This window comes from Pteropus vampyrus, unplaced genomic scaffold, assembly GCF_000151845.1.
Source record: "Pteropus vampyrus isolate Shadow unplaced genomic scaffold, Pvam_2.0 Scaffold326, whole genome shotgun sequence".
Lineage (NCBI taxonomy): Eukaryota > Metazoa > Chordata > Mammalia > Chiroptera > Pteropodidae > Pteropus > Pteropus vampyrus.
In genome coordinates, this window is record NW_011889107.1 from 1,486,046 (window position 1) to 1,500,437 (window position 14,392).

The 14,392-nt window shown below is 35.0% G+C and overlaps 1 protein-coding gene across 17 annotated transcripts in view; it reads left to right on the plus strand.

Moving 5' to 3' along the window:
- Nucleotides 1-2,196: 2,196 nt before the first annotated feature.
- The window catches only part of SCMH1 (Scm polycomb group protein homolog 1), a 120,855-nt gene continuing 108,659 nt past the window's right edge, over nt 2,197-14,392 (plus strand). For 10 of the 17 annotated variants that reach the window (XR_002776770.1, XR_002776771.1, XM_023521973.1 and 7 more), the window contains exons 1-4: nt 2,197-2,299; nt 8,944-9,073; nt 11,871-11,939; nt 12,403-12,426. Coding sequence is in view for 11 of the 17 variants with exons in the window: in XM_023521973.1 (XP_023377741.1) it covers nt 9,061-9,073; nt 11,871-11,939; nt 12,403-12,426 (106 nt within the window). In the remaining 6 variants the exon portion in view is untranslated. Of the gene's footprint in view, nt 2,300-8,943; nt 9,074-11,870; nt 11,940-12,402; nt 12,427-14,392 lie in introns of those variants that run through there. The other 7 variants (XM_023521975.1, XM_023521984.1, XM_023521978.1 and 4 more) reach the window with 6 other exon arrangements.

Here is a 14,392-nt window from a genome sequence, read left to right on the forward strand (position 1 = left end):
ATATAGATAGTATTGTCATCCAAAGAAAGGATGTGTTTATCAGAAGATAGCTTGAAAACATGCTAAATGAGAGGTCATAAAGAAAATAGATAGTATATTACATCTAGGATTATGCAGGAAAAGGAATGCTATAACTCCAGAACTTAATTTTTTGAGAATCCTTCTGAAGTTTTTTATATTCTTCGTGTGAGGTGGATGAATGGGACTGTCAGATCCTGGTGCAGACCCATCTGTTGCCTGTTTCTTTTCATTTTTTTGTGGTAAAATACATAACATAAAATTTACCATTTTTACCATTTAAACACAGTAAGTACATTTACAATGTTATATAGCTTTCACCACTATTCATCTTTAGAATTTTCTTCATTATCCCAAACAAACTCTGAACCTATTAAATCATAACTCTCCTCTGCTCAGCTTCTGGTAACCTCTGGTCTACTTTCCACCTCTATAAATCTGCCTATTCTAGTTACCAAATATAAGTGGAATCATACAATATTTGTCCTTTTGTTTTTGTTTCATTTCACTTAGCATAATGTATTTTAAGATTCATCCATGTTGTAGCAAGTAACAGAATTTTATTCCTTTTTATGGCTGAATAATCTTCCATTGTTTGTATATACCACATTTATATATCCATTCATTTACTGATGGACACTTGGATTGTTTCTACCCCTTGTTAATAATGCTGCTATGAACAAGTATCTGTTTCAGTCCTTGCTTGCAGTTATTTTGGGTATAGACCCAAGAGTGGAGTTAATAGATCATATGGTAATTCTGTGTTTAACTTTTTGAGATTTTCCACAGCAGCTGCACCATTTTTCATTCTCACTAGCAATTCACAAGATTTCCAATTTCTCCACATTCTCACCAAATTATTATTTTTGTTTGTTTGTTTTCACAATAGCCATCCTAATGGGTATGAAGTGGTATCTTGTGATTTTGATTTTCATTTTTCTAATGGTTAATGATGTTTAGTATCTTTTTATGTACTTATAGGCCATCTGTGTAGATAAATAGAAAAATGTCTGTTCAAGTCCCTTGCCCATTTTCGAATTGGGTTGTTTGAGGTTTTTTTGTTGTTGAATTATATAAGTTCTCTGTATATTAATCCCTTATCAGATATATGATCTGCCAATATTTTCTCCTATTCTGTAGGTTGTCTTTTTACTCTCATGATAGTTTCCTGTAATGCACAAGTGTTTTTCATTTTAACGAAATCCAATTGCTCTGTTTTTTCTTTTGTCGACTGTGCTTTAGATGTCATATCCAAGAATCATTGCCAAATCCAGTGTCATGAAGATTTTCCCCTATATTTTCTCCTAAGATTTTTATAATTTTAGCTCTTATGTTTAGGTTCTTGGTATATTTAGAGTTAATTTTTGTGTATAGTATAAGGTAAAGGCTCTGCTTTATTCTTTTGCACGTGGATATCCAGGTTTCCCAACATCATGTGTTGAAAAAATATCTTTTTCCCATGGATGGTCTTGGCACCTTTGTCAAAAATCATTTGACCTTAATATGTTAGGGTTTATTCCTGGGCTCTCTATTTTATACCATTGGTCCATATGCCTCTCCTTATGCCAGTACCATACTGTTTTAATTACTGAAGCTTTGTAGTATGTTTTGAAATCAGAAAGTGTGAGTCTTCTAACTTTATTCTTCATTTTCAAGATTGTTTAAGCTACCTGGGGTCTTTTGAAATTCCATATAAATTTTAGGATGGCTTTTATATTTCTGCAAAAAGCATCATTGGGACTTTGATAGGGATTGCGTTGAATCTGTAGATCACTTTGGGTAGTATTGTCATCTTAACAATATTAATCTTCCAATTCATGAACACAGATGCCTTTCCATTTATATATGATTTCTTTAATTTCTTTCAGCAGTGTTTTGTAGTTTTCAGTGTACAATATGGCTGTTATATTTCTCACAGTAAATTAATAAATTAGTATTCTAGTTTATCCATCATTGTTTAATGACCTATAGATCTGCCCTCAAAAGTCTATTCTATTTTTAACAGAGTCAGGATTCCAAATCCACAGAGCTGAGGGAAGAATCTTGGAAATTGGAAACCTAACTAAATTGCTGCCCTTGGAAACCCCATCTGGGAGTCCAGACTGCAGGTTTCCTCTGATAAAAACCTAATTTCACTGCACGTCTTCTTTGATCTACAGCAGTTCACATTTCTAATTTTTTCTATCTTTTGCTTCTAGATTTCTCCATCTTGCTAAAGAGGAACAATTTCCTATTTGGTAAAACTGTGATGGTACCATGCAAAAATCAGATCCTCGAAAAGGTCAGAACCTGTGTTTATATATAATTGAAATCGAGAATTATCCTCTCTTAGGCTATGTGCGAATGTATGTGAATGTATGTGTCATAAAAAGTGATTAGAGTGAATAAAAGAATCTTACCCTTTCTTGCTAACTTATCCTGCAATTTTAACAAATTTCACAAATCGTTTATACAACTCTTTGTGGTTTGCAAAGTAACCTTCACATAATTATCTCATACAATCTTTACAGTAATCTTATGAAGTGGGTACTATTGCTATTGCTGTTTTATGGAAACAACGAGGGGTTAAGAGACTTATTCAAAATCTTGTTACTATGAATGGCAAGATTTCGTCCTAGATCTTTGCCTCTAAATCTTTCTCTTCTCACTATATCACAGATTCATAATTAGTATCAGAATTTAGTAGACATGTAAGTACAGAAGCTGTATGAACATTGGAAATAGTGTATATAGAAGCTGTGAAAAAAGTTAAATACCATTAATAAATAAAATCTCAATATTGAATGTCTAACATAATTTTTGATATGACTCCAAACACTTAGTATGGCAAATGAGGCTCTTCACAAGTTGCTGCCTACCTCCTTTTTTATTCAGATCTCACTCCATTCCTGTCATTTGTCTCTATAGCTTATCCTATCTCTTTACATCTATAATAAACTGATGGCTGTTGTCCAAGTACACTGTCCATTTCCATGCCTTAGTACCTTCGTACTATATTGTCTTTGCCAAAAATGTGTATTCATCTTTCTTCTGATAATCTTAGCTCAACTTCATCACTTTTATGAAGCTTTCCTCAGATCCCCAAGCAAAGTTAATCATTCTTTTCTATTTTCCCAGAGCACTTTGTATAGCAAATCACTATTACAGTATAAATTTATATTATATTATGTTTGTGTATTTGAATAGCTCTCTATCCTGTGAGTTCTTTGCGAGCATAGTCTGGAACTTATTTGTCTTTGCAGCCTCAACACCTCAAGTTACTCCTAGATGTAGATATATTGTGTTTAAAGAATAAAAGAACAGCTTTCTTTAAAGGATCTGTACATTAATCTAAGTAGGAGACTGACTACGTAAAAATACTTAGAAGCTTGTAAACATATACAAATGAATATAGTACATGCTTGAAATAGAATAGTGGGATGACCACAGCCAGGCAGAGTTATTTAGAGAAGGATTCTTCTAGATCAGGGATCAGCAAACTATGGCCCATAGGCCAAATCCTGTCTGCTGCCTTTTTTGTAAATAAAGGTTTATTGGGACATACCCATATTCATTGTTAATGTGTTATGTATGCTGCTTTCATACTAACAGTCTCATAAAACTGAAAATATTTACTATTTGGCCCTTTACAGAAACAGTTTTCCAATCCTTGCTCTAGGAGATGGGTTTTGAATAAAGGTATGAAAAGAAGAGGAACATGAATTGATGAAGCATGAGCATATATCATAATGCAATGAAAACAGGCCATAGTAGTAGATATGCTAAATAAGAAAGTTCCACTTTAATCCAGTTTGTCGGAGAGAGTTATGTTGAAGAGATGAAATGTCAGGAATGCTTTGGATTGAGAAAGAGGGAATGTAGAAATCCAATGGAAAGAAATTGTCGAGGAAACATTCCGGGCCTGTAGTAAAGTAGTTTCCTAAGTAGTAGCAAGGCATAACGATGATGATGATGATGATGAAAGAGAAGGAGAAGGAAGCAACAATACAAATGAATATTGATTGTCTACTATGTGCCAGGTACTATACTAAGTGCTTTATGTGTATCCTATTTAATCCTCCCAGCAACTATATGAGGTAATTACTGTGCTGTCTTTATTTTGCACATGAGGAAACCAAGGCACTAGGAGTCAAGTTACTTGGCCAAGGTTATACAACTAATAAGTGATAGAACCAAATCTGAACCCAGGCTGTCTGCCTTCAAAGTCTTCATAATAGAGGAGGGAAATCTGGAGATAAAAAAAAATACCCTTATTAGTAAAAAAAAAAAAAAAAAAAAGTACCCTTCAGCTCAGAGTAAGGTAATTAGTCTTAGTAATTAGGAAGTGTGCCAAACCATCATAGTAAGAGAAAATGAACATACCATAGAAGAGAAATGTTGGAAGGCAAATAGAATACTATGGATTAGGCATAATGGGCAGGAAAAGGAGGCAGATGCCTTATACAGTGAGTCATGTTATACAGTTAGTCATTAAGTTTAACCCTGATGAGACAGAAAGCTGTTAACCTTCTTTACACACATGAAAGTTCTCTTAAAATGCCTAAAGAGCCGGCATACACAATTGAGATAGAGATTAGCAGTGATGGCTATCTTTTCAAGGAGGTAGGTGGCATTCAACCTCCCCCCAGATATATTACAGTCAGTTCAACACCCTACCCCCAAATATATTATAGTCATATGTCGAATCATAACACACATCATTCCCTGTCATTCCGTTTTGTTCCCCCAATAGGACGTGTTCCCATCCAATTCCCTATCACTGCTGTGGCAAACATTTATCCTCTTGGGCCACTTTTTAAAAAATGTATGTATGAATGCATTAAAGTAATATATATACATAATATATATGAAAGATTTACCAACAGAAGTATAACAAATGGAAAGGGAAAGTTTCCCTCTTATTACCATCTTGATATCACAAGAGAACCTCTATTAAAAGTTTGGTTTTATATGAAACTACCATTACTGATGGAAGTATGAGATTCCCTCATGGGTATTGAGATACAAAAAATATTGAGGATCATTTCCCTAAGGCCAAGATCCACTGCCAAGAATGGAAGAAACTTCCTGGGGATCTTCATCATTGGAAGTATAAGTAAAGACTTGGTAGTGATGTTGGAAGGTTCAAGCATTGGCTAGGACCGTTGAAATTGGAGGCAGGAGGAGACGTTAAACTGAATGGCCTTTAACATTTTTTCCAAACCTATAGTTCTATGTTACACCAATAGACTGATTACCAAGCACAAAGGAAAAGACACCAGTGTGGCTTTGACATGGTTGACCTGAGTGGAGGACAAAGTACAATACATAAAATTCAAGTTTATAGAACACGTTACTTTGCAGCAAACATTTGAACATAAAACTCTGCTTCTGAAGTGTGCTTACTGGAATGAGGAGGAGATGGAGGAGGAGGGAGTAGAGGTGGGGGGTGGTACAGCACTACTTTTTTCATAAAATCAGATGTATATATGTCTGCCAGGAAGTATGATGTAGCACCATGGGTACCAATAAACTTTTTTACTGTTCAGAAAGCATGAGCCAGAAACTTTCTAAAAGGCATTAGCTTCTCCTATGCTCAGGATCACTCCTCTGTAATCTTCTGGAAAGGGTAAACAGTATACATAATTGAAGTCTACAAGGACAGCCTGTAAGACAAAGGGAATTATGGCTTCTCTGCATTTTCATTAGCCACTCATTGCTAGCTGCTTTGCTTGTTAAAGGAAATATTGATGTTCTCTGGGGGTTCGTCTCTTGGTGTGCACGTGCAGAGATGTATAATTGCTACAGAGCGAGTAGGGGGAGGGATGATCACCAAGGAGAGATCTGCTCCAGCTTCTTTGTTCACATCTGCCACATGCGCAAGACAGGATTTATTGCTCTCTTTGAGAAAGTGATTGCCTAGCTTGCTTCCCCTCCCCCATCTTCTGGTGGATCATCCCAGAGGAATATTACCATCTTATCACACTTATCTCTAAATGGATCAAAGTAAATGAAGGAGAACTGGAGGCAGAGGATCAGCTGAGAGGTGCTAGGAATACTTGTTAATAAGAGAGTGGCTAATCAGTGGTATATCCCAGACCAGTCCCTGTCTGTCTCCTGCCTCCTCTGTAGCTTGTCCTTTGTGACCACAGTGGGGGCAGTTCTACTCCAGCTTTTCTGATTTAATCTCTGTGCATATTGGCAAAAGATTATGGCTTACTAAAACTACAACTGTTATCTAACACTGAAAGAGATCTGTTCTGTCTTAATAGGTTTTCAGAAGTACATTCGATGATTCTTTTTTCTATTTTTTTATTAGTGAGGAAAACATCCTTCATTCCCTGTTCCCTTCCTCCTTTCCTCATCGCCCTCTCTTTCTCACTGGTATGTGCATGTAAGCCTGTGTTACTTCTTTTGTATTTTCCAAGCTCTATGAATATTTAAAACACATTACTTATGGATATCCTCTGTTTAATCTAATTTTACTTCATTAAATCGCAGACTATGCCTGATCTTATTCAAAACCCAGATCAAGCTAATAAACATTAGTACTTCAGTTTTTACTTTAGTGAAACCACATTCACATGTGGTTTGTAGTTCTTCCCAAGCTGGGCTATTTATGTTAGAAGCATTTGTAAGGTTTCTTTTTCATGAGTTTGTTTTTGAAGAGTGATACTGTTGTTAAAGACATAGTTTGCATTCAAATCCTGCCTCTTCTTCTGACTGTATCCTTTTAGAAAGTTATTCAACCTCCCTGGATATCATTTCCTCATTCACAAAAAGTTGTAATGATACCATATTAAGTGGTATCATATTGGAGAAGATTCAATGAGATGGTGTTATTGAAATTCTTAGTGCAACATTTGGCACATAGTAAACACTTAAAAATAATAGCTATGTAATGCTAATAATAATTATTATTACTATCTTAATACACAAATGATCATTTATAACTGAATTTTTTTAATATCACAATATATGAAGAATTTTTTCTACTTTTTCTTGCTTTAGGTATGACCTGTTGTGATTGTTTTGTCACATTTTGAAAGGATGCTTCCATAGCCTTTTAGATTTTTATATTATGTATTATCTTTCTCTCAAGGGTTTCCAGAAAAACCAGGATCTTTATATTTGCTAGATCTGCACTATACAACACAGTAGCCACTGGACACATGTGTCTGTTTAAATTTAATAAAAATTGAATACAATTAAAAATGCAACTCTTCAGTCACACTAGCCACATCTCAAGTGCTAAATAGCCACATGTGGCTAGTAGCTACCTATTAGATGATGCAGATATAGAACATTTTTATCATTGCAGAAAGTTCTGTTGGTTGGCACTGCTTTAGGTATTACTAGTCTATGCTCTTGCACTCTTTTGTCAGAAATCAAAGAGGATATAAAAGACTATTCTCAGTGTTTCAGGGCTCTAGACATGGAAGGATTCAGGTTACTCTTCCTTTTCTAACCACAAAGTGTCGTAACTCTGTTTTGAAATAAATACTGGCACTTTCACTTCACCCGAGAAGATCACATTACCATAATTTTTAAAGGTCCCAGTCAACAGGTAAGAAGAAACCAAAGAGAGAAGAAGCAAAGTAGGAATAATTCTACAGTCAAATGCTCTACTCCTGAGCTGTACTCCCATGACCGAGTAGAAGAAATTCTAGCAGATATTCCTAGAGTAGTTATTCAAATTGTGAATATTAGAATCTTTAGGGGCTAACTAGTAACAGGTGGTTCTAATGTCCTTTTTATAAGTACATTGTATTATTCACGATCTGAGTTTTCCCTCTAGTAAACAGCAAGTTTTTCCTTAATAATTCTGATTATCTGTATTATGCACTTTTAAAGCCATTTTTTTTCATTTGTTCTTCACAACTGAGTGAAGCAAGTAGCATTAGATTACCATTCCTGTTTTACTCATAAGAAAACTTAGACTCAGTGCAGTTAAGTTACTTGCCTAAAGTCTTTAAGGAAAAAAGACTTTAATGGAAAATAGAATTGAGATTCTAAACAGGATAAAATTTTAACTTCAAATTCAGTATTTTTTGTTTCATTTTTATTTTCTTTTGCTCTATTTTACCAATTAGACAGTGATAAAAGAAAGAATGAAAGTTCCTTTGGGCAACTAGAAAACTCACTAGTGTTGCATGGAGTGTTCTCAGAGAATTGCTACAGCCTCATTTGTCCTATGACCATGTGTATTAGTCAAGGAGGGCTGCCATAATAAAATACCGAAGGCTGGGTGGCTGAAACAACAGAAATTTATTTTCTCACAGGTTCTGAAGCTGGAAGTCCAAGATCAAGATTTTAGCAAACTGGTTTCTGGTGAGGCTTTTCTCCTTGTACAGACAGCACCTTCTCGCTATATCCTCACCTGGCCTTTTTCTCTGTATGTGTTTGTAGAAGGAGAAAAAGACAGGGAGAGGGAGAAGGAAAGAAAGAGAGAGATCTCTGGTGTCTCTTCCTCTTTTTATAAGGATACCATCCTATCAGATTAGGGCCCCAACCCATGACCTCATTTAACATTAATTATTTCCTTAAAAGTCCTGTCTCCAGATACAATCACACTGGAGATTGGGACTTTTAACATATGACTTTTGTAGGGACACAGATCATTCTATAACAACATGTTAATGGTTTTTTTTAGTATCTTGATTTTCTGGCTTAACCTGGTTAGTTGGAAACTATATTTTAGTATTTGTGTGAGACCAAATGTAGGAAATATCTATATTCTTTATTTCTGTGGATATTAAGGCTTAGTTGAATTAAACCTGTGATACTTGCTATAAGGGACTGTCCCTGAGATATTCTAATTAGCAAAAAAATTGTATCTAACTGTCCTACTTTTCTTATAATGTAGCCTAACTTGTTAATAGTTAAAAATCTCAGTACTTTACAGAGTAATAAGTGTCCTCCTTCCTCCCTACCCCCATTTTACAGATGGAGAAATTAACATACAGAGTAATTAACACGTCAGAGGTCAGAGCAAGGTACTGGTGGATCCAGGGATAAATCCCAAACTTCTTAACTCGTTGACCAGTTTTTAGTTCATTGACTATGCAGCCTAGTGGTAAGTATCTTTTTACCCTCCTATTATATTGGTATTTAATTTTTAAGAGTACATTCCTTCTAATTATAAAATAATTGTGAAAAATTTTAAACATAAATTCAATTATGATACTCTAATACCTTTTATCTCTGTCAGTAATTTTTAAGCTTGATCAAGTTTGTAATTCTCAGTAATGATTTAGAAGAGAACAAAAATGGCAGATTACTAGAAAGATAGGAGACATCAAACCAGGAGAGAAGGCCCACACTTGGAGTGGGACATTGACCAGTGTGACTGGAGTGTAGTGAAAAAGGGAAAAGTCATAATAGATAAGATCAGAGAAGTGGCAGGAGCCAGATCCTGCATAGTAAGGTACTCTTAACTCAGTGGAAAGCTGTTGGAGGTCCTTATGCAGCTAAATGGCATTATCTGTTTTATGTTTTAAAATGCCCATTCTGACCCCTGTGTGGAGAATAGGTTAGAGTAGGGCAAGAGCAGAAGCAGGAAAACTAATTAGCAGACTGTTGTACTGTTCCAGATAAGAGGTAGTGGTGACTTGAACTAGAGTGTGAGTGGTGAGATGAAGAGCAGTAGATGGATTTGGGATATGGACCGACAGAACTTACTGATGGATCGGATGTGAATGTAAAGGAAATAGAGACACCAAGGATAATTTTGATGATACTTGGTTTGAGCGACTAGGTGATAGAGATGCCATTTACTAGTTTAGGGAAGACAAAAAAAGGAACAGGTTGGCAAGCGGTGACATTCTGTTTTAGCCAGAGTGTTTCAAACTGTTAAGTTTGAAATATCTGATTGATAATATGTAGCGATGGCCTGTAAGTAATTGTATATGTGTGGAATTCCAAGAAGAGGCCACTGCTGGAAATATAAATTTGAGAGTAATCTCAGTGGAGTGGTAAGCAGAAAAACCCTTTTTGAATGAGGCAATAATGTGAGGAAGTGAGGAGGCAATGACTATAGACAACTCTTAAAATAAGTTTTCCCATGAAGGAGGGCTGAGAAACAGAAGAATGTAGCAGAAGGGATATATGTGGGATTAAGAGGGTGGGGGGGGGTGGTGTTTGAGTTTTTGTGTGTTTGTTTGTTTTGATAGGAGACGATGGAATAGTAAGATATAAATGATCTGTTAGAAGGGGAATACTTGCAAAGTCCTTAAGAGGATGAGAGGAAATGGGATCTGGAGCAAAAATGGAGGGTTGGCTTCTGATAAAAACAGATACTTCATCCACAGCAACAGGAAAGAAGTCAGAAAGAATAATGAATAAGTAGCTTCATTTATTCACCAGATATTAACTGAACACTTACTACTATACTGTGCACTGGGGATATGCCACTAAACAAGATCAAGTCTGTACCTTCCTGAAATGAGAGGCGTATAGGAAGATCCTATCCCTTATTTCTGTTTTCTCAATGAACCCTGAATTAACATCATCCCCCTAAGACTGAAGGTGAGAGAGGGAATATATGGAGTATGAGGAGAGAGAAAAGGATATGAATTTTGTGTTATTTATTTATTTATTTATTTATTTATTTGGAGTATGGAAAAGAAAACTTAGTAGAAAATGTGCTGTGATTTCTAGACAGTGTTAAGTAGCATTTGAGAATTATAGCCCTGAATTTAAAGTGAGACCAGTGAGCTCTCATTCTTCAGCACTTGTGAACTCTTGGGATAGGCTTGATATAGGTAGATAAGTGGTTTTAACCAGAGTTAGGATTGAGGATTGGAGGGAGTTAAGTGTTTACCAGGGAGTGATTTTAATGAAGGACCATAGAATCTGCCCTGTATATAGGAAGAGAAGTGAAATAATGATGGGTGATTGATAGGTAGAGTCAGTAGATGAATCTAAATTCTCAAACAAGGAAAATGTATTTCTATTGCATAAGTAATGTATTCTCCTTATAGAAAATTTGAAAATATTTAAGATTAGAAAATAGAAAGAAAGAAAAAACAGTACTACCACCCAAAGATAACCAGTTTATATTTGCTGTGTTTACTTCTGTCTTTTTTCTAATGATAATTTGTATTAGTTTGCTAGGGCTACCATAACAAAGACTACAGACTGGGTGATTTAAACGACAGAAATTTATTTTCTCACAGTTCTAGAAGCTAGAAGTCCAAGATTAAGGTGTCAGCCATATTGTTTTTTTCTGAGTCCTCTCTTCTTGACTTGTAGGTATCCATCTTCTCCCTGTTTCTTCATATCATCTTTTCTCTGTACCTGTGTCCAAATTTCCTCTTCTTATAGGGATACCAGTCATATTGGTTTAGGGCCCACCCTGATGCCTTCATTTTAACTTAATTAACTTCTTAAAGACACCATCTCCAAATAGTCACATTCTGAGGTACTAGGAAGTGAGGACTTCATCAGTGTTGAGGAGACACAGTTCAGCTCATAAAGGATTGTTCTTTGTTTTTCATTTTTTACATAATCGTTATTATTCCATGAATATAATTTTTTATTCCATATTTTACCGGAAAACTTTATAACTTAAACATTTTTCTGTTACGTTGTTTAGCCTTTATAAAGTTCACTTGCAAAATATTTTGCAAGCGAATGTATTCCAGTATCTTAATCTGTCTTTTGTTCTAAACATTTAGATGCCTCCCCTTTTTTATGTATAAACAACACTGCAACTTTTAAAAATAAAACTTTTTTTCTGTATTTTGGATTATTACCTTAGAATAGAGTCAGAAGTGGACTACTTTATTGAAAACTATAGATGCATACTGCTAAATTGGAGAAGTATTGAATCTTGTATTTTCTTGGCACATGACTTTTCTCTTTTCCCACAGAAATAGACTGGCATGATGTCAGAAAACACAAATATGGTCACCTGTCAGCGTGTGCATCCCAATATCGAGGTAAGAAAAAAACTCTGTTTAGCATGGAAGACTTTTATTTAACATCTCTTACCATAAAACCTTTGCTTTTAAAGGTCTGAGTATACAAAGAACTCACTGGTTAAAACAAAAACAAATATTGTCATTTGTAGAGGTATCTGTCAAAAGCAATGTGCTTTGTTTTGAGCTGGAAATCAGGAAACTTAGATTTGAAATACAGGTAATCTCAAATTAGCTTCAGAGTTTTAGGCACTTAGCTTAGCCTCTCTGGACTTCCATCATTTTAAGAGTTTACACTTGGGAATAAGGCAGAATTGGATGGTGTACTTTCACAGTTACTACTTCTAAACTTGATATTTTTTAAAATGAGAGAATTGAACTGGACAAACTCTTGAGCCTTTGATTTACCCCAGAACTTCACTTTTGTATCATTTTGGTATGTTTGTCATGATGACTTACACTGTAACATTTTTTTTTTTAATAGAAGCTATTGACATCCTGGAGCTAGGTAAGATATTTTTCTTGTGTTTCCGTTAAATAAGGAGAATCATTAAGCCAGGGATTAGATTGCAACTAGGAAAATAATTCTGTGTCTGTGACTCATAAACTTGTGGATCCTGTGCTCTTGTCTGCCTACTGAGCCCACGTAATTCATTTCAGCCGCCATGTCAAGCCCTCTTATCAGGAGGCCACAGACCAAGCTAACAAAAAGGGAAGAGAGAGGATTTAATTACATAGAGTACAAGGATAATGGGAACTGAACCAACTGAAGTAATTTCTTAATTTACTAAATCCAAAGCTAAAACAAACTTCCACCGTCCATAATTCAGAATGGTGGGATTTCCCCAAAATAAATTATTCATGAGAGAGATTGAACTGAAATTAAAACTAACTTTTTAAAAATTTTTTCAACTAAATAAAAACTAAACTACTAAAATATGCAATAACATGAGTCAGACTAATATTATACTTAGTTTTCATCCCTGCATAGTGTACTTTAGAAGTAAGATTTGAGAAATAAAACTAGTATTAATATTTCTCAGCTTTCGGGTTTTCTGCATAAACATTAGTGTTTATAGAATTCTTTAAAATCCTTCTACATGTTACACGAATATTGATATCCTGGTGCCTTTATCAATTTTTGTTCAAGTATCTTTATATATTTTGTTACTGCAACTTCATGTGTTCAGCTCCGTTACTATCATTGTCTATTTGCTTCCTCCTACCTTTTATTCCAATAACATATTACTTGCATTGCCCTTTGACAAAGGAGATAATGTAAAGTATTAGAACACTAGAGTAGGAGCCAGAACTTCTGGGTTCTTTGAAAGCCAACTCTGCCACTTAGTAACTCTGTGACTCTGATCCTTAGTTTTCTGACTTGTAAAATGGGAATAATAATCCATTCTGCCTACTTACAGGTTTATTAAGAAGATTACATGAGCTAATGATGTAAAAAGATCTTAAAAACTCTCAAATACTTTTCAACTTTGAAGGATTATTATTTTCATCCTGTTCAGCAACGATCCTCAGACTTTAAGTCAAATTTTGTGACATTCTTTGAAGTGAAGCATTCTGTGAATGTGAGCTGAAGAAATGAATGAAACAAAATCATGCAGATAAAGGGCCTAGCACTTGAAAAACAATAAACGATAGTCACTTTTTATTATTCCTAAAAAATTTCCTCAAGCTTTCTAAGGTGCTGGTGTGTGTTAGAAAAAACATGGACGTAAGAATCAGCAGGCCTTGGTTCAAATTCCTATTCCCCACTTGCCAGTTTTGTGAATCCAAGAAAATGACTTAATCTTTCTGAGCCTATTTCCTCATCTAGAAAATGAGAGTAAAACCTACTTCTCAGGTTATAATGAACATGGGAGCTATTGAACATAGTATAACATGGGGCTGCCAAGTGGAAGGCACTCAGTGATAGCTGCTGCTGTTTTGCATTTTGTTGCTTATGATAATAACAGTTATAGTTCAGTGACAAGGTATAAACCACCTGTTTTTTCACAGGGAATTGTGAAAAGTGGATAATCAATTTAACATAAAGTATATAAAGTAATGTTCAAATTCGAAAGTGTATTTTTCTTTTGGGAATAGAGTTAGTACACCCAGGCATATCCTCTGATAAATTAATCCTATATATTTCCTTTTAAATAAATCATGGCGAGAAGCCTCAAATATCAAAATGAAATAAAAATTAGAGGATTTTTAGAATCTTAGAGTTTGGAAGAGGCCTCAAAATAATCGAATTTGGCCCAGCATTTCAAAATCCAGAGTTTTGAATTTCTTATAAATTGTCTTGTGTTGAACTCAAAGTTGTTGGGGACTTATAACCTCCTTAGGCAATTCACATCATATTCAGACAGATAATTATTGGGCCAATATCTGTTTCTTTGTAAATTCTTTTAGTCATACTTATAACTTTTAGGGTCACACGGAGTATGTTTAGTTAGTTTTTCAGTCACCAGCCT